Raw genomic sequence first — 22,036 nt, 5'->3', positions numbered from 1 at the left:
AATTCTTGGACATATGGTTATTGAGAATATGTTACCACTGACTACAGAAAAGAGAAAATGGGCTAAGATTGAAAGGATGGAATGTATATGGCAACAGGCCAAATTGACATAAAACTGTTTACTAATAAACTAAACCTCTTTAAGATCCTTAAGACAGGACAGAAAAGCAATTTTCCTACTTCAGTGATTCAGTCATTATCCCACATAGAGATACTTAGGTGAAAGAAATAATTAATAAAAGTCTCCAAATTTAGGCCAATAGCAAAATTATTCATTATACAAAAAAAAAAAAGCCTCTCTCACCTCCTCCCTACCTATAAATCATAGCCCATGGGAACAAGATTTTTAGATCTTTATAAAAAAAGCAAGTTCATTCCAGGGGAGGAAAAAAAAAACGAGAAGATTAAGACTAATCCGAAATAATTTCCTACAGCTCAAGCAACTTTCAAATTTTATAACCAGTCAGAGGGTTGAATCCCCAGCAATATATTATTCAAGTTCCTCTCTTTGAACAATTGGCTGGGCCCCAGAAGGGCCATCACTTAAAACTGCTACTACACGCGGCCTGCAGGGCCACGGGGATGTTCTGCTCTCAGCTGCTGGGGCTGTTTTCTTTGGACACTATCGCTCAAAGCGCTTAAGCTTAAAAAAAAATCCTTACAATCATTTTTCATAACTTCCAAGAGCAGCTCAGTGTGGTTTTTCTCCATGTAACTGATTAAAGTCTCTGGCACACAAGGTGGTAGGCCCTGGGGTCATCTATTGTTTTAATGCCCATCAATTAATATTTATTGAACCACTTCCTTGGGTTCCTCCACCGCATCTGCCCACGCTGGTGGCAGCATCAATGGCCGGGCCTCATGAACCAGAACTCTTACTTGAGACTTTAAAAACCTGTGGCTACCGCCAGAGTCCTCAGTGACTGCAGTGGCCAGAGAAGCTGGCAGGGGCCCGTCAGCCTCCCTTGGCCAAATACACGGGCATGCCTTTCTAGCTCCTGCCAAATTATGCGAAATGTAGAATTATTTTGCTGCTGCTCTGTAAGGGCAATGCAAAGCTTCATGTCAGGGAGGTTAAGTTCAGTCACTGCATGCTCTAAATAAGAGACACATTTCATGGGCAGGGCTGTCTCCCAGGAATAAATCCCGGTGTTGGAGGGCACTCTCATCTCCTTACCTGACAGCAAGGTAACACCTTAGATTCATTTACTTTAAGCCTTCCTTTTCCAGGTTTCTCTTTTAAATGCAATATCCTACTAAATGTCTAATATTTTTGTGCGAACAAATTCTAAACCAAGTGTAGAAAGAGGCACTGAGACCCTGCCGTGCTCAGAGGCACTGGAAGGGGTGAATGAGGCAGAAAAATGGAGATCTGAGCATTGATCCTCTGCAATTTTGCCACCGGCTCCTTGACTTACCCTGATGGGTGTAATTGTTAGAGCTGATGCTTGCTGAATTGGTAACCTGTCTACAGTCCATATTTCACATGACCTGACTATTCTAAAAAGAATTTAAGTTGTGTTTCAATTGTACAGAAGTTGGCCAAGTAAGCTGGATTGCAAGAAAAAAAGAAAACAGTTTAGCTTTTCTATTGCGAAACATATTTCCACCCTACATTGTCCCCATTATTGCAAAATATCTTTTGAATTGAAATTAATTATATCAGCACAAATAAAAAAAAAAAAACACTGATTATCTTTCAAAAAGACAAAATGAAGCTTCTTGTTTGAAAAAGTCCTTTTTCATAGGTACTATGGTTCTTCCTGGAACATTTTCAGATTGTGCCAGGTCAATTGCCCTTTTATAGAATTAATAAATCCACACCAGCCAATATGTGGCAATCACAAACGAATGGATAATTTCCCACTAAACAAAAAACACTTTAATCGGGAGACTCCCAAGTTCTTCAAATATCCTAATTTAACACAACTAAAGCCACTTAGAAGTTACAGGAATAAACAATGTAAAGCTCTTTTACCCCTTACTTTAAAAAAAATGAGAATGCTGTGTATTTTTTAGATATCAACGCAAATTGATTTAAATGGGTTCTAAAAGCCAACTGATGGTGCTTCAGATGGAGAAAAAACAAGTGGCTTTTAATCAGCCATTGCTCTTGCAGGCCCTCCATCTGCATGATTACATTTTCCTAATAAGACTAATCTTATTATTCTAACATGTTGGCATGTGAACTCATTATTTTTCTGTTGTTATAAACCAACTTTCAGTTTGCTTTTATTCTCTCAAATATAATTAGCATAGCCCTCCAGTGTCTGAAAGGGCCTTTATTTGGACAAATCATTCCCTGGCTGACTTGAAAGAAAGGGAGTGTGGAGGAAGGATGGGAGGGGGGAGGTCCTCTGTTCCGACGCAGTTCTAACAGAAAAGCCAGGCTGTGCTCAGTCCTGCGGGAAGTGGGGCAAACTCGGCTCGTATCAGCTGTATCTGAACCGTTAGCTCGAACTGAACAGCTAACTTTTTAAAAATTTCAGTAGGAGTACACAATTCCAATTAAATGAGATTATATAAGACAAGAGGGAGTGAAGTGTCTGACCAAGAGTTTATTGATGAGCTGATGACTTTTCAACTAATCTCATCTCCCACACTGCTTCTGTGCAAAACCCGTGTCAAAATCTAAGTTGTCAGATTTGTCTTCCCCCTCATTTAGAAATTAGACCATCAACATTTTGGACTTTCCAAAAATGTAACATCTGGCTTATTTAAACAACGGCTTATTAAACCTTGTTTCCCTTCAAATATCCCGGCCAGCTAAACTACCCGTTCCCCAATCTCCTGTTTCATTTTTGAGTGTCAGAGGGAAACCTAGGAGAGAGGGAATGCCCAAATACACATCCCACCTCCCTAACAATACTGCTCTGCAAGGGACACCGCCTGGGTATTTGTTTAATTAGTTAAATTTTCGACTTTTAAATAAGGAGAAAAAACAAGCTACGGGTGGCCCGCCAACCTCAAACAAGCAAATATCCAAGGTTATAAAATCACCCCCTGCTCAGAATACCTGGTTAGAAATAAAAACAGCATTTACCAAATTCTACCCCAAGACAAGAACAAAGGTCGCATTAAGAAGTATGAAACTGAATTTGAAAGCCAAAGAACGAAGGATGTGGCATTATTTTATTTAAAATGTACTCTATCCATTCTTTACAACTAACAAAACACCTTTCTTTAACAAAACAAAACACCCCAAAAAGCCATCTCTGAAACTAATTGGAGAAATTCTGGTCTGCTCTTAAAACCTAGGCTCTAATTTTATGTTTGCAAAACTACACTTGCAGCTGTATCTTTGCAAACACAAATTGGACACAGAACATTGCAATTACTTAATTTGTATATCCAACGGTGGCTTTTGCATGTACAAACAGTTACATGCCATAGAATGGTGACCAGTTTGGAACCGAAGAAAAGCTGGTCCTTTATACTATAAAGCTGGAGTAATGAAAATTTCCAAGAGACCTTTCTGATGTAATGTTACAAGCAGTAAAACACTTTATTGTAACAAAATATTCCTAAAATGGGGATGGAGAAGGGTGGCTGTGATGATGGTGACATCATGATTTCTCAATAAAGGACAAGTAAATTCCATACCCACTTAATGACAATGAAACTCAGCCTCTAAATTAAGACTAAAGTTAGAAAAACACTTTCAACATGTATGTGTAATAACAGAATCCTGGTGGTGGGAAGACCCCCTGAGGTGGTGGTTGTACAATCCAGGAAACTTCAAGGGACCTGGCCAAGAGCTTTCTCAACTCAAGTCCACTGTGAAAGTCCATGGTCTGGACTCTTGTCTTTCCTCCTTTGCCACTAGAATGTCCCTCTTCACAACACTGGAGATCACTGAAAGGGGTTCCATTTCAGGGGAGAAAATGGCATTGGAAGGTAATTGAGCCCATATTGAGGCTCTCATGACAAGTTTATGTCAAATATCTTTCAACATTTTCCTATTTTATTTCACAATAAAAGAGCAATAACAGATTCTAGAAAGGATGTACAACTGCCACAATTGCATTGTGACAAATTATAAACAACCTTCCAGGACACATCTCCAATTATTTGTATGTACATATCCTGTTTTTCAACTTTAAAATCAAGTCAACATGGCTTTTAAAAAATCTACTGTAGGCCAGGTGCGGTGGCTCACATGCCTGTAATCCCAGCACTCTGGGAGGCCAAGGTGGGTGGATTGCCTGAACTCACAGGTTTCAGACCAGCCTGAGCCAGAGTGAGACCTCGTCTCTAAAAATAGCCCGGCATTGTAGCAGGTGCCTATAGTCCCAGCTACTCGAGAGATTGAGGCACGAGAATTTCTCGAGCCCAAGAGCTTGAGGTTGCTGTGAGCTATGACACCACAGCACTCTACCCAGGAAGACAATGTGAGACAAGAAAGAAAGGAAAGAAAGAAAGGAAAGAAAGGAAAGAAAAGAAAGAAAGGAAGGAAGGAAGGAAGGAAGGAAGGAAGGTTGGTTTGAGACTCTGTCTCAAGAAAGAAAAGAAAAAATTAAAAATCTACTTTAAAACATAAAATTCTACTTATACTTGCAATAGGATTCGTAGATAATGTTCCTAGACATATACAAAAGACTTGTTTTTAAAAGAAAGCTAGCAAAGAGCTACATCAGAGGCAACAGTTTAGGCCTACACATACGTAAAATGAACAGTCTTCCTATTTCTGTATGGCAAACCCTTTTGTAAAGAACAACCCATTTTTTAATATGCATTATTTTAATATATGTTGCTTGTGTACAATTGCTTTTAAAAAATAACAGATGTCAGGTGGGTCTAACGGTAAGAAAGAAAGCAGTAAGCCAACAAATCAGGAAACAACAGCCATTAGAAGAAAACTGTCAGAAATGGGAATTTCTAAAGGAAGTAGAGCATTTGGGACCAAAAGACATATGCCTACTCCCTCCTCACACGTACATTCTCTCTTTTCCTTGTTTTATTTATAACAAAAATAATAGAACAACAAAAAATAGATGGCACCTCATTTTTGAACACTTGCATGGTATTGATATTCAACTATCCATAGAGACTTCCAGTAAATCACAGCCATTTAAACACACATTCCCTCCAAAATCTCCACTAAAGACCAGGCGTGGTGGCTCTTGCCTGTAACCCTAGCACTCTGGGAGGCCGAGGCTGGTGGAGTGCCCGGAGTTCACAGGTTCAAGACCAGACTGAGCAAGAGCGAAACCCTGTCTAAAATACCCTGGCATCGTGGCAGGTGCCTATAATCCCAGCTATGTGGGAGGCTCAGACAAGAGAATCATTTGAGCCCAAGAGTTGGAGGTTGCTGTGAGCTATAACACCAGGGCACTCTACCAAGGGTGACAAAGTGAGGCTCTGTCTCAAAAAAAAAAAAAAACCCACTAAAGTGACAATAAATGAAATTTTTAAGGCATAAATGCACAAATCTAATTTAGAGGAAGAAAATAGGAGATGAGAAACATCAACAAAATTTTGGAAGGTGGAAAGGGAAAACTCAATGGGTCTGTAAAACTAAACATAGGAAGGTGTGCACAAGAAAGGGTGGCAGGGAACACTAACGAGAAGCAAAGCCACGTCAGTCCAGAGGCTCAAGAATTGGAGACGCTAATTGCCTCAGAAAGTGGGAAGCAGTGAGGCTAAAAATAGTCAGATGAGTTGAAAGTCTGTATAACACTTATTATTTTCATGTAAATATCCCATTTTTTAATCTTAAAATTGAGTCCAATCTCCTCCCTGACCTTACACAGAGAAATAACCTCCCTTTCTCATCCAGACAGAAGACAGGATTTTTATTGTCTAAAGATTGTGAAGCAAAGATCTGAACAGGATACCAAGCACGGTTGGAGACTGGGCAAAGCATAAAACTGAAAATTAGGTTCAAGGAATAAGTATGACGTCCTAAGAGTAAGACTCCCTCTCTCTAGGATCCCGGAATGGAGGGTAGCCTCACAACCCTCAAGAAGGGAGTTGGAGGAGAATTCATCAGAAAACTGACTAGCCTGAGATAATCAACTTTGGAATAATCACATTGGAATAATCCGTTGGAAAAGCAAGTTTGATACCTGATTTTCCTACAGGAAAGTCCACCGCTAGACAAGTTCTGTTCATATACATAGTGTTTCTGGAAACCTTTAAAATGGCTCATGCTTAAATATAAATAGATAGCTAAGAATTATAAAAAATTAAGAAAATATTATACTATGAAAGAGAAAGCTCAAAATTAATAGAAAACAATGAACTCAAAAAACTAGGCAATGCAGTAAATAAAAGAAAACTTTTTAAATAACAAATATAAGATAAAATACCTACAATTGTAGGAAGCAATTTAGTTTTAGGTACCCTTAGAAACCATACTTATTAAGTTATAATTGCTACCAATTATAAAATAAATATCTACTTTAGATAAAATGTGAAGTAAAGTATATTCTAGAACTGGTGAGCAGGTGTGCTCAGAAAGACAAAGTCTTATATTCAGGAAACAAAATCAAAGCACTATTTTTGAAAGGGGGGGGACACCCCAAGAACAAGAGAGAGCTATTGGAATTTAAAAATATGACAGCAGAAATTAAAAATTCAGTAGACAGGTTGGAAGATAAACCAGAGGCAATCTCTAAGAAAGTAAAAGAGAAAAGTTGTAAAATAGGAGAGAAAAATTAAAGGATCAACTGAGAAGGACCAACATCCAATTTTCAAAGTTCTAGATAAAGCAAAAAAAAAAGTTCTCAGCACAAAGGCATAAATACACCCACCCCAAGATATATCATTGTCAAAGTTCAGGACACCAATCAGCCCAATCATTCCCCTCTTTTCATGTGCCCTGCTCTATATCATAGGAGGATGACTCCTCCAGGTACATATCCCTGTCAGCTGATTTCTGGTTGGTTCGGCCAACAAGAAGCACTGATGGGAGACTAGACCGGGGTATGTCTCACTCCCACTCGGTGCCTTGGCTAGCATCTCTAGAAGCAGCTCCATTTACTCTGTGCTTCTAGCTCCCATAGGCAGCCCTAACTTCTGAATCCTGGGAAAACTGTCTCTTCCCTGGTCCTTCCAGCTCTAGGGGTGGTAATGGCTTTTTGCTCTTGCTAATCTCTGACTTTTCTTACTCTTCCATTTAGCATCTCAGATCTTTCTACACTTTAAAGTTGATCCTCCTATTAAATTCCTGTAGAATTACCTGGCATAGGCTCTGTTTTCCTGAATAGATCCTGACTTACACAATCAACAATACAGAGAAAATACTAAAAGCTTCTATTGATAGAGAAAAAGAAATCATGAAAAAGGTAAAAAAAAAAAAAAAAATCAGAATGATAACACCAAAAGCCACAAAACAATAGAGCAATGGCATCAAAATTTTGAGGGAAAACAATAGTCTAACTAAAATTTTATACCCAGCTATGCTGTCAATTAAATATAGGAATAAAACAGTGTGTTTCCTGATACTCAAAGTATCAAAAGATTTTACACCCTTTTTCTCCTTCAAAATTAAGGTGAAATTTAAAAAAGGAGATCTGATATCAAAGAAAATGGATACAACATAAGAGAGAACTGAAGGACATTTTCAATTTGATACTGAAGGAAGAAATTATTCTAGACTAGAGCAGGAAGGGTTCAAAAAAAAAATAGCATCATCATCTAAATGTCTGAGGAAAGAAAATGAAATAGTGAGAACTACATGGAAACAAAACAAAACAAAAAAACTCAGGCAAGGCTGGGCATAGTAGTTCACACCTATAATCCTAACACTCTGAGAGGCTGAGTCAAGAGGACTGCTGGAGACCAGGAATTCGAGACCAGCCTGAGCAAAAGCAAGAACGCTGTCTCTACAAAAAATGGGGAAAAAAAATTAGCTGGGCATGGTGGCACCTTCCTGTAGTCCCAGCTACTCAGGGGGAAGGCAATTATTAACACCAGAGAAAACGAAAAGCTACATAGGAAAGATACGTAATGACAGAACACTGTAGGGTTCTGCTGTAAATATTTATTTGGTCATAATAGCAAAAGCTTGAACATATTTTTAGCTTTTCTTCAAATTTTATTTCATGTATGTATTTTTAAACAGAAACTATGCTATCAAGTATTGGAAGGGTAGGAGTAAAGGGAAGTATTGGCAGAAAAAAAGTATAAAAGTGCTAAATCATTCTGCATTTAGGAAATCAAGAGATAATATTAAAAATAGCAATATGCACAATCTACTTCAGAAATATGGATGGAAACCACAGAAAAGGAGATAAAACATTAATGATGATTGCTTCTAAGGAATGGGAGTCAGGGGTAGAAAAGAACAGAGCAGGAGGCTCATGTTTGCCTATAACTCCTTAGTACTATGCATTTGTTTTTTTACCCAATATGGGTTCTTTTTTCATTCATCGTATTGGGCTCTTTCAATCTAAAAATTCATATATTATTTCGATTTAAACAATAAAAATATCAGGGAAAGAAGGTGAGCTTTACCCCAGGGCTGAATCAACTATTAAAGGCTCGCCAGTGAATGGGTCTCAAAAGTGCCAAACACAATAGGGAGATGGGTCAAGGCCAAGTGTGGGATTTACAGGGCAGAGAAGCCAGAAAGGCTGCCAGAAGGGAAAAAGTGTCTCCAAGGTTGGCTCAGACTCACTTGAGAAATAGCAGAAGGAAAAATTTAAGTCTACCTTTTAAAGTATAATGCAAAGATATGGAGAATTGGAAAGACTGAACTGTCTCCCAAGTCCAGAATAAATGAATAAACAAATGAATAAATATCTCTTTTATCTCAGAAAGAAAAATAATGGGTTTTGAATGTAAGATTAGGCCCATTTCTATATTTTCTTCCAAGGGAGTGATTTTACAAGGCAACCATGTAGTGCTCTATCCGTGTGAATAAACAGGGCTCAGGACAGTAACTGAGCAAATGGTACACCGACCAGCCAGGGTCTAGCCACCTCAGTGATTCTTAGCTTGGCCCTACACTGACCTCATTAAGAATCAGATGGTAAGTACTGACCACTCTCTCCAAAAGTATACATATTTGCATTTACAAAATCTTGTCCATAAATATAAAGAGTTAATGTACCCTAAGTCAAAAACCCTCATCCACTTAAAGAACTCATAAAAACATGGATGAATTTGAAAGCAGCCTCCTACTAAAGAACTAAGTGAATCCACTTTGATTTCATTTCTCTAGAAACAGATACTTTCATATATGTGCTACATTTCTCTGCTATAAGATAAAATATCCAGATTTCAGTGACACCACCGGCATGTCAAAGCACTTTACACGAAGGTGCTGGTGTTTTATGTGCAGGACGGCACAGGAATAGAGCTCTTGTGGGCCCCCAGAGCTCATGGCCACGGTTATTTATATACCTGCTGAAGTATTTTTAGGGCATGAGGATCCCACCACCCACTGTCCAGGATAAAGCTCCCAGCCACGCCCCCTGAGCCGCTCACTAGCCAGCATCTGGTTACATCTGGAAAGTGTGGATCTGGGCAGGTGAGGTGCAGGGCAAGGAAGGAAACACGCCAGCCGGAGCGCCTGCCAGGCTCGCCTGTGGCAACAGAGACACGTAATCCTCAGGTCATGGGTTTGCCCCTCATGGGGCACATTGTTGTCACAAAGGTCAGACTGATGTAGTGGAAAAAGAAAGTCACTGACCCAGGAGTCAGAAGACGAAACTAATCTGGGCTTGGCCAGCACACAGCGCATTCTAAAACCAAATACCAGCGCTCTGGAATTGGAGCCACTCGGGTAACAGAGGCCGAACGCCTCCATCAAGATGCCCTGAGTGAGAACCACTGCACACGTGGGCAGGCCAGTGCAGAAGTCCAGAGAAGGCCAGACAGGCACTTGGCAGCGACTTCCCAAAGCCAGGCCTGGAGCTCCACCCACACTTGAGCACCTCTCCAGTGGGGCTTTACTTCTAACGTTAGATCTGAGGACCTCCAGGTGGTCTTCAGTACCCTCACTGTGAACCCCGCCCCTCTCCCCCAACACCATCTCCCACAGAACCAGCGAAACAGAAGGCTTTGCTCTGTGTACCGAACAAGACCCCAGCCCAGGATGCTATCGCCCGCCGGCCTGTGGCCCTGACTCCCATATACTGGTCATGCCTGCCAGCCCTCCCCGAGCCTCAGTTTCCACCACCATGCAGGAAGTGGGGTGGATTCAATGACATTGGGATTCGAGAATAACAAAAATAATCATCATAATAGTATAAGTATAAGACATAATAGCACCTATTATTTTGTCTGTGGTATAAAAATCTGTGGTACTTTTATGTGCCACAGACACAGAAGAGAAGGTGAGAGAGCAGAAACACACAGGGCTGCTGCTCTCCCAGCATTCAGGCTGGCGGCGGAGATCGAAGTTAATTAGAAAGTCCCACGCCAGGCTTTGTAATGACACTGAGCAGGTGCACTGCGGTGGGAGGGAGCAGAGAGCCAGGAGGCAGTGTGAGAAGCCATAACACATTGGCCTGGAGTAGGAGAGAAAAAGAAAAGAAACAGTGGCTGCCCTCCACTGCGTCTTCCTAGGGGTCCGGCAGGGCTCAAACATCATTTGTATATAATTCCTGAGAGCTTTCAACAACTTTGTCAGTTAAAAGTTATCATCTTCATTTTATGGTCAGTAAACTAAGGGACCAACTTTCAAAAATGTGCTCAAGATGATTAATAAGGGTAAAATAAGAATAGTAAGAGGCAGGGCTGTGAACTCCTAAGGCTATTTAACTAACCACCTAGGCTACGCCCAGAGATGGCCTCCAGGCGCCATGAAAACATAATAGTATATCAGAAGGGAATAAGTTTCCACTAGGTTCACCAGTAAGAAAAAAGACTAGTAAAATTAATATCACATATTTTTAATTTACCAAATTTCGATGAGCTAATGCAATCTTGTTTCTTTTTCGTTGTTTTTAGACAGGAGAGCTCACTCTGACACCCCATCTGGAATGCAGAGGCACTGTCGGAGCTCATCATAACCTTGTACTTCTGGGCTCTGATGATCCTCCTGCCTCACCCTCCCAAACAGCTGAAACTGCAGGTGCTCACCACCATGCCCAACTAATTTCTTTTTTTCTAGAGAGTAAATCTCACTTTGTTACTCAGGCTGGTCTTGAATTCCTGGCCTCAAGTGATTCCACCACCTCAGTTTTCCATTATTTGGGATTATAGCTGTGAGCCACCACACCCAGCCAAATGTACTTTTAAAAATATTATTATATTCCTCATGGGAATGGTGGAGACGCTGGCATAGATACATGTACTAGCTAGACAATTAGGGTATGTACTCAATGATAGACCAGTCCTAATTCTGTTTTCTATCACACCAAAGTTGTGTGAAACAAGAGCAGACATGTCACCCAGAAAAACTAATTTAAAAGCCAACCTAGCCTGAAAAGCTCTACAGCACGAAGAGAGAGAGGCAGAGAGAGACTAGTTCTTCTAGAATTGCAGAAATTGTCAAAATTAGAAAACTGTAGTAATGCAAGTATATACCAAAAATAAAATCCGAAGCCCCCAACCACTGAACAGACCATCTCGTGGCCAAGGAGATCTCAGAGAAACCTTAAAAACTGAGTTCCTGGCCACGATGAGATGAGAGGACAGATCCGCGTCTGACACAACTAACCAGCATCAATGTCAAAATAGAGGTCATAAGGCTGATAGAAGGGAATCTTTGTGGCAATATGATACCAACTTAGACAGAGGACCTGAGGCCATGCCAGGCAAGGGTTAAGTCACACACCCCTACACTTAAAGAATAAACTCTGTTGTAAGTGCCCCAGGATTTATTTTTCCTTTTTCTCTAGCAGCTAAATAAACTCTGGCCCTGAGATAAGCAAGCAATGGCAGCTCACCATCCACCAGACCCTGGCTGATTAGGCCCTCTGCTCCACAAGCTGTAACTAGAGCTTTGATTGGACAAGACGCTCTTTTTATAACTTTCTCCTGACAAGGGACCACTGACCATGGACTACCTCTGGTCAGTTTTACAGAGGTTGAACACCTGAGTGCCTTTGTGTCCTCAAAAGACCATAGGGCCTAATTATAATACACAGAATACATGTGAAGTCTCCACCCCAAGGTGAACATGGGACACACACCGCGAGTGTGTTTGTTTATAACACATATGCATGACCCCCTTTCATGACTATTCATAGCTCCTCCTACATGTGTTAATTATGTATACTTGGCCAACCTGTTCAGCATAAATTCCCTCTTACTCCTCCCTCCCTAAAGTACTTGCTTTTAGTTTTTTCAGCTACAGTCTGGACTTCTCACCTGCAGGATGTAATCCCCTTTTGAAGAAATAAAGCTCTCTTTCTAAACTTATAAACTGTGGGATTCGTATGTGAACTCAACTCACCACATTATAACTTCATAACAGAATAAAGAAAAACTATCTGATTATCCGCCAGACATGGAAAGGGAATTTGATAAAAGTCAAACACCTAAATCCACACAGGTGATAAACTGCATGAAACTTCATACCCATGACTGTAAGTAAAACTGGGGAAATCTGAATATGTTCAGTGCACTGCATTAGTGTTAACATCCTGATCGTGATTTTATATGTAATTTTCCAAAATGTTACCTTTGGAAAAAATGGACAATGTATACAGGGATCTCTCTGCATTGCATCTTAAAATTACATGTAAACCTGCAGTTATCTCAATTAAAAAGTCAATTACAAAAAGACACAGCCAGGTGTGGTAGCACATGCCTATAATTCCAATTACTCAGGAGTCTGCAATGGGAGGGTTGCTTGAGCCCAGAAATTTGAGGCTGCTGTGAGCCTCAGCTCGAGCAAGACCCCCTCTCTAAAAAGAAAAAAGAGAGAGAGAAACAGGACAAAAGATAGAGGGAGAGGAGATCAATTTTACAGAAACAAAATTGCATTAATCCATCAAAATTTGAAATACAAATAAACTAAAAATACAAAACATTAATTTTACTAAAAAAATCAGGGCCATCCCATCCTCTTTATGTGTTAGCATAGCCCGTAAAAATTTCAAAGTTTCAAATTTTTGCATTTTGAGAAGATCCTAACCTTTCCAAGGATGCTGAAAATGTGGTCATGAGATGGATGGATGTGGTATTCACGGATATGAAATAGAATCAGTGACAGCAGATGATGTAGAATGCCTAAAACAAAGACATATGTCCAAAGTCTTTCTTTAGCCTACATTATACAAACCTGGATGCTTGTGCTATTTTTGTTTCAATGATCCTAATAAAAGGTGTAATTTGGCCTTAATAAATAAGTAAAACTTCACTAATAAGGAATAAAATCCAATTTCCACGATCTAATAAAAACTCTCCCCCAAACCACACAGTAAACATCATGCTTAAGTGGTGATATGAACAGATATGAAATGTTATATGCTCTTCATTTTAAAGCTAAGATGCCCACTATCCCTGCTTAATATTTAATGCTATATTGGGATCTAGTCAGAGCCATTAAACATTGCAATTTAATGAATTATACTTAATTTAATATACTTAAAACTTAAATTCAAGTGTGCATACTTAAGGACACTTTTTAAAACTATTTTACTTATTTATTTATAGAGTCAGTTTTAATACTCTCACCATCAGCCAAAAGCAGTATTGAAATCTTCAGCCACAAGTAATCTCTAAAGCACTACTATTTGGTTTGGAAGGTATTCTGAGTCTTTATAGCAGGTATACTTTCCCAGGGAGGTTCTGCATAGACTACCGTTAAAATAAGACTTACTATTCTGAACACAGAACAACTGTTGACCAAGAAGAATCCCCCAGTAGCGTGTTGGGATGCCAACTTTTGCCAACAAGCGTCATTATGTTGGACAGCATATGCTAAAATAGTCAAGCTTTCAACAACCTCCGGGAAAATGCCAGACAAAATAAGCACCATTGTTAAGTTTTTAAACCATACAATTAATAGAAGCCTAACAAAGTAAAATAATATTCAGTAGCATATACAAAAGAGCTTAACGTTTTCAGTATTGGTACAGGTCACCTTTGACAGCACTACCAAAGGAAATTCAATACCCTTTGTGTCCCTTCACATCCCTGCGGCAACGCATTTGGATAATGCAAGGCTGTCTATCATACATCTCCCCAGACTTGGTGTCTGTGGCAGAAACACTCCTTCTGGAGCACATTGTCCAATATGGTAGCCACTAGTCATGCATGGCTACCAAGTACCTGCACAAGGGCTCAAAATACTGTAAGTATAAAATTAGACTAGATTTCAAAGACTTTATACCATACAAAGAATAGAAAAACCTCATAAGTAATTTTTATATTGATTAAATGTTGAAATTATAATACTGATGTTTTGAGTTAAATACAATATACTGTTAAAATTAATCTTGCCTGGTTTTTCTTTTACTTCTTTTTTAAATGTGTCTAATAGCAAATTTTTAAACATATAGGCAGCTCACATTTGTGACTCATATTGTATTCATCTACTAGATGGCACTGATTTAGAAAGGTAAATGTTATTTTAATGATGTATATATAATACAGACATAACATTTAAAACATTCATAAATATGTGTATAAGACCCTTTGTACATCATTTGGCAGCAAATTCCTATAAAGATAGGTATAATCTTGTAACAAAAGAACAAAAGAGGTACTATCTATTTAGTTTGAACTTTTTGACAGGGACAGGGCTAAAGGCTTTAGAAAAAATTATCTGCCATCCTCCCAACAGGAAAGAGAACTTTGAATCAGGGAGACTGAGCGATTTTTTCAAAATCACACAGCTCAGAAGCACTAGACTCAGGTTCTGAACAAGGTGTGTCTGAGGCTGATGCCAGTAGTGGGTGGCGCTTCAAGTGAATGAATCAGGAGTTCTCCTGTTTGGAAGTGAACATCTCTCATGAGTTGATCATTATCCAACTTGGGCAGGACTGTTCGGCCATATGCCTATCATTAGGAAGGAATTCCTTTTCCGTTTTAGACACCGTGGAGTGAACAGTTTTGAAAACCAGCACACCTACCCGACTGTTCACTCTGCTCTAAGAAAGCATTTGCAGGAGTGACACGATGGCCACATAGTAAAGTGTGCCAGAGGCAGCTGAAATGATGGCACCAAGTGCAGGGTGGTCAGTCCCCACCTCTGAGATGAGCCCCTCAGCTTCATCCTTAGCCTGGTCTGAGCTTCCGACTCTAGTCCACTCTTAGAAGATGCACCAGTCACAACAGCACTGAGAGTGGGAAGCCCTGAAGTACCCGACCGAGTAGGAAGCAGCTCCCAGCAGAAGGGGACACCAGCTCCATCCACACTGGAGAGAAGCAGAGCAGACTGGCCATAAGCTAAGACAGGGTGCCACAAGAAAGCAGCTCCTAAACCCCCAAATGTCTGCTACCACCAGCTTTGGAAAAATTAGGTATGCAAAACCTCGGCATGCCTTCATTCATCCCCTCCCCGAAAGCCCTCCTAAGTCAAATACGGGATTGAAGTCTGCAGGCATTCTGCTCAGCATTAGCACAAGGTCCCACAAAAAGCCATCTTCCTTCCTGTAGCCCTTGAAAAAGTGTACGTGAAGGGTGGGGTGGCAGGGGCATGGTGGGGCAAGGAGGGAGGAAAACTGGCCAGAAAAACACAGAGAGAGAGAGAAGGCAACAGTGACATTCAGTCTTAAACCTAGGAATTTTTGAATGATTCAGAATGGGACACTCTGTCACCTCTGATTTAATTAAAAGACTGTTTTCAGGATACTGAAGGTCTAGGCTCATAATCAAGGACTTACGTAATCTTCCTCATTGAGTCCTTGTTTCTCAACAGAACTTTTCACTTCCATGGAAAACTTCTCAAACTCAGGTTTCACTGTCCTCAGTAGGGTGACTGTTTGAAGGGACGAGTACGCCTGCTTAGCTTCAAAGTCATGTTTGTCTCCTCTCTTCCACGAGCCATCGCCTGCAGAAGAAATAAAAATATTTATAATTCCAAGCCAGTCACCATAAAGAGGCCATTCTCCCTTTACAACGATGATGGGTCCCTCATGTTACTTTTGGCAGCCAGGGCAAGAGGTATTGTCATAGGTTTGCACTTGGGTATAACGTGACAATGTCAAGACCATTAAAGGAGAAGAAGGCCCTTTGGACATGTGCTCAGAATAACCAGGTAACTGCAATTTCAGCCTCTCAGATATGCGGCATTGCGGGAACAAGCAGTAAGTTTTTATTCCTTTCCATTCACACTTATTTTTTTTAATACCTACCATCAACTGCAGAGGCAAAATAAATAATATTATACCAGTGTGACATAATAAACCCGATGTTATGTAGGTACAGGACAGCAGGTCACGGGGATATAGGACCCAGACGTGCGCGCGCACGATGGAGTTGGCAACAATCAAAGAAAAAAGTTTGAGTTTGTTGATATCTCTTGAACCCCTTCAGAGTGAAAGGTATCTCCGATAGGTAGATTTGAACATTTATATCTCTAGTGCCAGCAACATCATAAAAATCACTTACAGGAAAATATCCATCATCTGTTAATGTTGTTTGAATAAAAGAAAATTGCTAAAATTGATTAAGTACATACATAATAATAAAAGCTCTATTTAATGAGCACTTGGGATGCATAAATACATTTAATCCTCGTGGTTCGGGCACTACCATCCCCTCTCTTTTACAGATGGGGAAACTGGGGCACTAAGAAGCCGTGTAGCCTGCTGCTTCACTGATCTCCCTTGCACAAAAGCAAAGGCCAATTACATGCATAAGAATAAATATTCTTCTCTTTATTATTTCATTTTTGAGAAAGTATATGACCTGCAGAGCCTCCAAAGGCAAGGCGGACCTCTAATTTTTGACAATAAGCTGGGGTGGGGGAGGTCTGTCATTTATTACTATGATTCCTGGAGATCTCTGAAAATACAACAAGGTATTCAACCTGCTGGAGTCCAGCACCAAAATCATTCATTTGTCTCAAGCTCCCTGTCCATAGCAGAGGCCTCAAGCCGAACAGCTATGCAGTGAGGATGCCCCTGGGGTGCGTGGCCAGGACTCCGCAGCACACGCTCTACTCTTCCAGAAGTTCAACTGAGACTTGGTGGCTTTGGGATTTCTCTCACAACTCAAATCAGACAAACATGTGTGATCTACGTATTACACGCAAGGTTCCGAGATGGCCGTGCTGGGCATTATAAATGTCTGAGCAGTTTCCACCACATTCCAGAGACAGACTGAAAGTCAGACATGTAAACAACTGAGGTTATTACAGGATAGGACTGACAGCTTCCCGTCGGGGGAGGGGAGCACAAGGAAGCAATGCTGAGTACAGAGGAAGAAGCGATGAGCGCCAGCTGGGTCCTACACGTGAGGCTGGGATTTTAACAGGCAGGCAGGAGGAGGGCAAGGTGTGCTTGGCAGAGCACACAGCACTGGCCGAGGGGCAAACACGATACCCAGTAGGCAGCTGGAGCCGGAACCTCAGAAAAGACAGAGACAAAGAATGTGTTTGTGGAGGCATCTGTATGATCATAACCCTAATAATAGCAAGCATGTATTAATTGCTTACTATCTACCAGGAGCTGCTTAAAGATAAATAAGACACAGCTGAGGCCAGAATTCATTAAGGACTAGATCCGAACTTGATGAGCACAAGATTAAATTTCAGACTACCAAGCAGAACTCTGAACAAAATCCTCCTCCTCTCCCATGAAACCTCCCAGACACAGAGGAGGCCACAGCCCACACAGAGCCATCAAGCTGGGCACCACTGCCACCAGGCAGGTGAACACAGCTGGGTGCTCAGCTAACAAGACACAGACCATCTGGCTTTGTTAAGGGGCCAATTCCTTTGTCAGGAGGACCCCAAATTCTAAGAATGCCCAGAAACTCTTCACCCTGTGGAGGAACCCACTGTTTACAGGCATGCAATCAATACTTATTGATTCAGTCTTAATTGCTTGAGGTACCGAGACTCAGCAGGAGTGATGTCTCTTAGGCAAAGAGGGTTATTGCCCAGCTCCAGGAGTGTAAGAAGGGAAACACTTAACCCTCTAGGCTTTCGTGCTGTGTAATTAGAAAACACACATAGAACTAGGAATAGCAACTATCCCAGTTACTGCAATGAGCAAAACATATTTTTCTTTAATTTAGAAAGAAGTTAAATCCCGTGTAGTAAGTTTGTCCACCATGGTCTAAAAGGTAGTAACTTTGGAGTTTTGTTTTCTAGAAAAGGAGGATGGAAACAACAATTCCTAATAAAGGATAAGCCAGGCGAAATGAGTATCTATTCACAACCAGAACTAGGACTATGACTTCCTGCTTTTGTGGCTTTTCTTATGATGTTGTGTCAGTAATGTCTCCCATGTCGAGGCTGTTGAACACTAAGAAGGCAGAGGTCAGCTTGGCATGACGTCCCATCCATGGGGACAAATTTAATTCAGTAGACAACTGGGTGCCTCTGGAGATTTATGAGCGGAATGGAAGAGTGACATGATGAGAATCAGGCCTTGGGAAACAGCAGTGGACTAGGGTGGGGAGACATGGAGAGATGCTGAGCGTTCACAGCCACAGTGATCCAGGCAAGAGGTTACGAGAGGTTGTACACGGGAAGTCACACCCTCAAAATGTTTAAATGAGAGGTTATACGCGGGAAGTCACACCCCCAAAATGTTTAAAGGGTTTTCTGGGTGGTTAGAATCAGGAGCAAGTTTCCTCTTGTGGTTTCTCTTCTTTTATTCCCTTTTATACTTTTCTTTACATAGTAAATTTTCAATAAAAATTATTTTTGCAATTGTAAAAAGTATAGAGCCCTATGAGAATGAAAGCAGAGGGCTATGCAAGGACTATCTCAAGACTGAAGTGAGTGAGGGACAACACAGAGGGGGGCATGTCACAGAGGACAACAAGGGGAAATGGATTATCATTAGAAGAAACTGCAGAGCCAGATGAAGGGGGGGATAGTGGACATGGGAATGAGGATTTCAATTAGGGCTATGGTCAATCCACGGCCATGGCAGAATGCCCAAGTGACAACAAATACTTTAAATTGTGCACATCACTGATCTCTACTATACTTTTATCCCCACTTTAATTACTGCCCTCTAAGTTCTCAGGAAGGCAAGAAGTCTCTACAATTAATCTTAACTGTCCAGACAGAATACCTTACCACCTAACTTACATGCTAAGGAGATACGACCAGGAGAAAAAAATGCCAATAAATGCTTTTAAAAACTCTAGAGGGCAATAAATGTCATTTCTCTAGATGTTTTTCTTTTCTCTCTAAATGTTTTTAAGCTTAACTTTTACATCTTATTTTCAGTCACTTGAATGCCTCTGTCATACACTACTGATTGAATTCTTGTAATCCTATAACTTGGGCAAATCTGAGAATTTTTTTGAGTGCTCACCAAGACCAAACAATCTAGTAATTGGTAAAAATGGACACAGTATCCAGTAAACCCACTATCCAATGAATAGTGATGAAAACAGAGGGCTTTTTGGTATAGGTGTTGGCCCAGGGAGAGGTGGATGGTGAAGAACTTTCTGTCCTTAGGGCACAAAATGTACTTCTATAGACCTGGTTTGATGTATACCAGAACCCTGGGCCGGTCACTCGGCTCACCAAATGATGCTGTTTCCTATGTCTATCCAAAGAGGAAGGTGCTTCAGGGTCTATGAAAAACAAAAACAGTTATCCCTGTACATCCTCTCTCCCTTCTTCCCTTAGTAACAAATTCCTAAATTGATTTAGGATTCCAGTTGAAACACACAACATTTTCTTGACCTCACTGGCAATTAGGGATAGCCAATGATACGTAACCAGAAATTAGTGAGTTTAGCTTCCAGGAAGTTCTTTCAAAATGCACCTTGCACAGCTAAGGACTTGACAATCAAAGCAAATAGACAACCTTCAGAATGGAAGCTAAAAGTAGCTTCCATTTGATCCCACAATCCCATTACTAGGTATCTACCCAGAAGGAAAAAAACATGTTACCATAAGGACATTTGCTCTAGAATTTTTATTGCAGCTCAATTCACAATTGACAAAATGTGGAAACAACCCAAGTTCCCACCAACTCACAAATGGACAAATAAACTGTTTTATATGTATACCAAGGAATACTATACAGCCATTAAAAAGGTGGAGACTTTACATCTTTTGTATTTACCTGGATGGATTTAGAGAACATCCTCCTAAGTAAAGTATCAGAAGAATGGAGGAAGCATCCAATGCACTCAATACTAATATGAAACTAGTAGGTAAACAACTACTTGCCCAAATGAGAGAAAAACACAATTAAATTCAAGAAGAGTGGAAGGGGAAGGAGAAGAGGGATTGGTAAGCTTTCACCTAATAGGCACAGAGTAAGGGTATATCGCACACCTCCTGGCTGAAAGGAACAAGTACAATTTGGACTTTACCTAACAAATGCAAACAACATAACCTAATTGTATGAACCCTTATATTAATCTGAAAAATATATATATTTTTAAACAACAACAAAATGAACCTTGTCTACTGGGAAAGCCTGTTTTGCCTGATGTCATTTCCTTTTGTCTTGCCTAGAATTAAGCCCTAGCCACCATCTTTGATCTCAAAAAAGGACTCCTAAGACTGAGAGAATAGGAAAACAGAAGAAACCTGGATCTCTGATGACATTATGAAACCACCACCCCTGCCCTGGACTCCCCATCTCTGGACTCCTCTCAGGTAGAAGAATAACCCTCTCCATTTGTTCACATCACTATAATTGGGTGTCTGGGTTATGTGCATGCAGACGCAATTCCTAATGCACACAGGTCCTTAGGGTGTAGTAAATAAACACTGGTTAATTTGGGAACTGAATGTATGACCCTAAATCTATCCATAAAACTACCACCACAGAAACATGTACAAACTCAACTTATAATTTTTAAAGTACGATATGCAATGGTCAAAGTAAACTAAGACTAACAATAAATGTAGTGAATGTATATTGAATAGTTATTACATTCCAAGAAGTTTGGTAGGTATTTTACATACATCTTCTCATTTGTTCCTCAGCCTGATGCTATAATGTAAGCAATACTATTATCATTAGATAAAACTAACGGAGGGGAGGGCAAGGTCAAGTCACATTGCCAGGGTTTAGACTCTTAACCCCTTAGCTCTTAGATTTAGGAGCTAGTGTATGGCACAGACTCTCAGGCAGACCAACACCAGACAAGCATGATATAAAAGGTAAAATAAAAGGAATCTAATTAGAAACACCAAGTATACTTTATACAAGCACTCTGTATAACTATGTGCAATTGTCAAGAAGCAGAAAAACTAAAAGCAAGTTTTTACAAGTTGCCTAACCATCACCAGCAATAAGTCCTATAGATATAACTTATTTTTTGAGACGGGGTCTCACTCTTGCTCAAGCCAGTCTCAAAAGCCAGACCTCAAGCAATCCTCCTGCACTGGTTTGCAAAGTGCTAGGATTGCAGGTGTGAGTAATCTGGTCATATAGATAAGACTTCCCTGCACTAGTACAATACTCTGAGCAGAACACAATATCACTTTTTTAGTATTCTTGCCAAAATGTATAAACTGGATCTTGTCCTGGGACAATACTAAATAAATCCAAATTGGAAAGCATTCTACAAAATAATAGACTCCTCAAAAGTGCCAAAGGCATGAAAGACAAGGAAAGAGTACGACGGATCAGAACAGATTAAGGAGTCACAACAAATAAATGCAGTGTGGGATCCTGGACTGGATCTTGGAACCAAAAAAAGAACATTAGGAGGAAAAGTGGTAAATTTCAAATAGGACTATAGTTTAGTTAATAGCAGTGTGCCAACATTAGTTTTCTTCTTTGGTAATTGTACTATGGTTATTTAAGTTGTTCACAGTAGAGGAAGCTTGGTAAACACACGCCGTCATGTACCTGATAACAATGTTTTAGTCAGTGATGAATCACACATACAGCAGTGATCTCATAAGATTATAATTGTATTTTCACCTTTTCTACGTTCAGAGATGGTTAGATACCCAAATACTTGACATTGTGTTATAGCTGCCTACAGTATTCAGTACAGTCAATGCCGTATGAGTTTGTAGTCCAGGAGCA

The 22,036-nt window shown here is 40.3% G+C and overlaps 1 protein-coding gene across 2 annotated transcripts in view; it reads right to left on the bottom strand.

The window, feature by feature from the left end:
* NPR3 (natriuretic peptide receptor 3) overlaps positions 1-22,036 on the bottom strand; it is a 64,883-nt gene that overhangs the window by 26,686 nt on the left and 16,161 nt on the right. For both annotated transcript variants that reach the window (XM_012807075.2, XM_003792926.3), the window contains exon 3: positions 15,731-15,897. In XM_012807075.2, the coding sequence (XP_012662529.1) occupies positions 15,731-15,897 (167 nt within the window). The remainder of the gene's footprint in view (positions 1-15,730; positions 15,898-22,036) is intronic.

This window comes from Otolemur garnettii, unplaced genomic scaffold (assembly GCF_000181295.1).
Source record: "Otolemur garnettii isolate 467f Iridium unplaced genomic scaffold, OtoGar3 scaffold00063, whole genome shotgun sequence".
NCBI lineage: Eukaryota > Metazoa > Chordata > Mammalia > Primates > Galagidae > Otolemur > Otolemur garnettii.
Note: the sequence above shows the minus strand (reverse complement) of the source record. Positions and strands in the feature narration are given on the sequence as shown.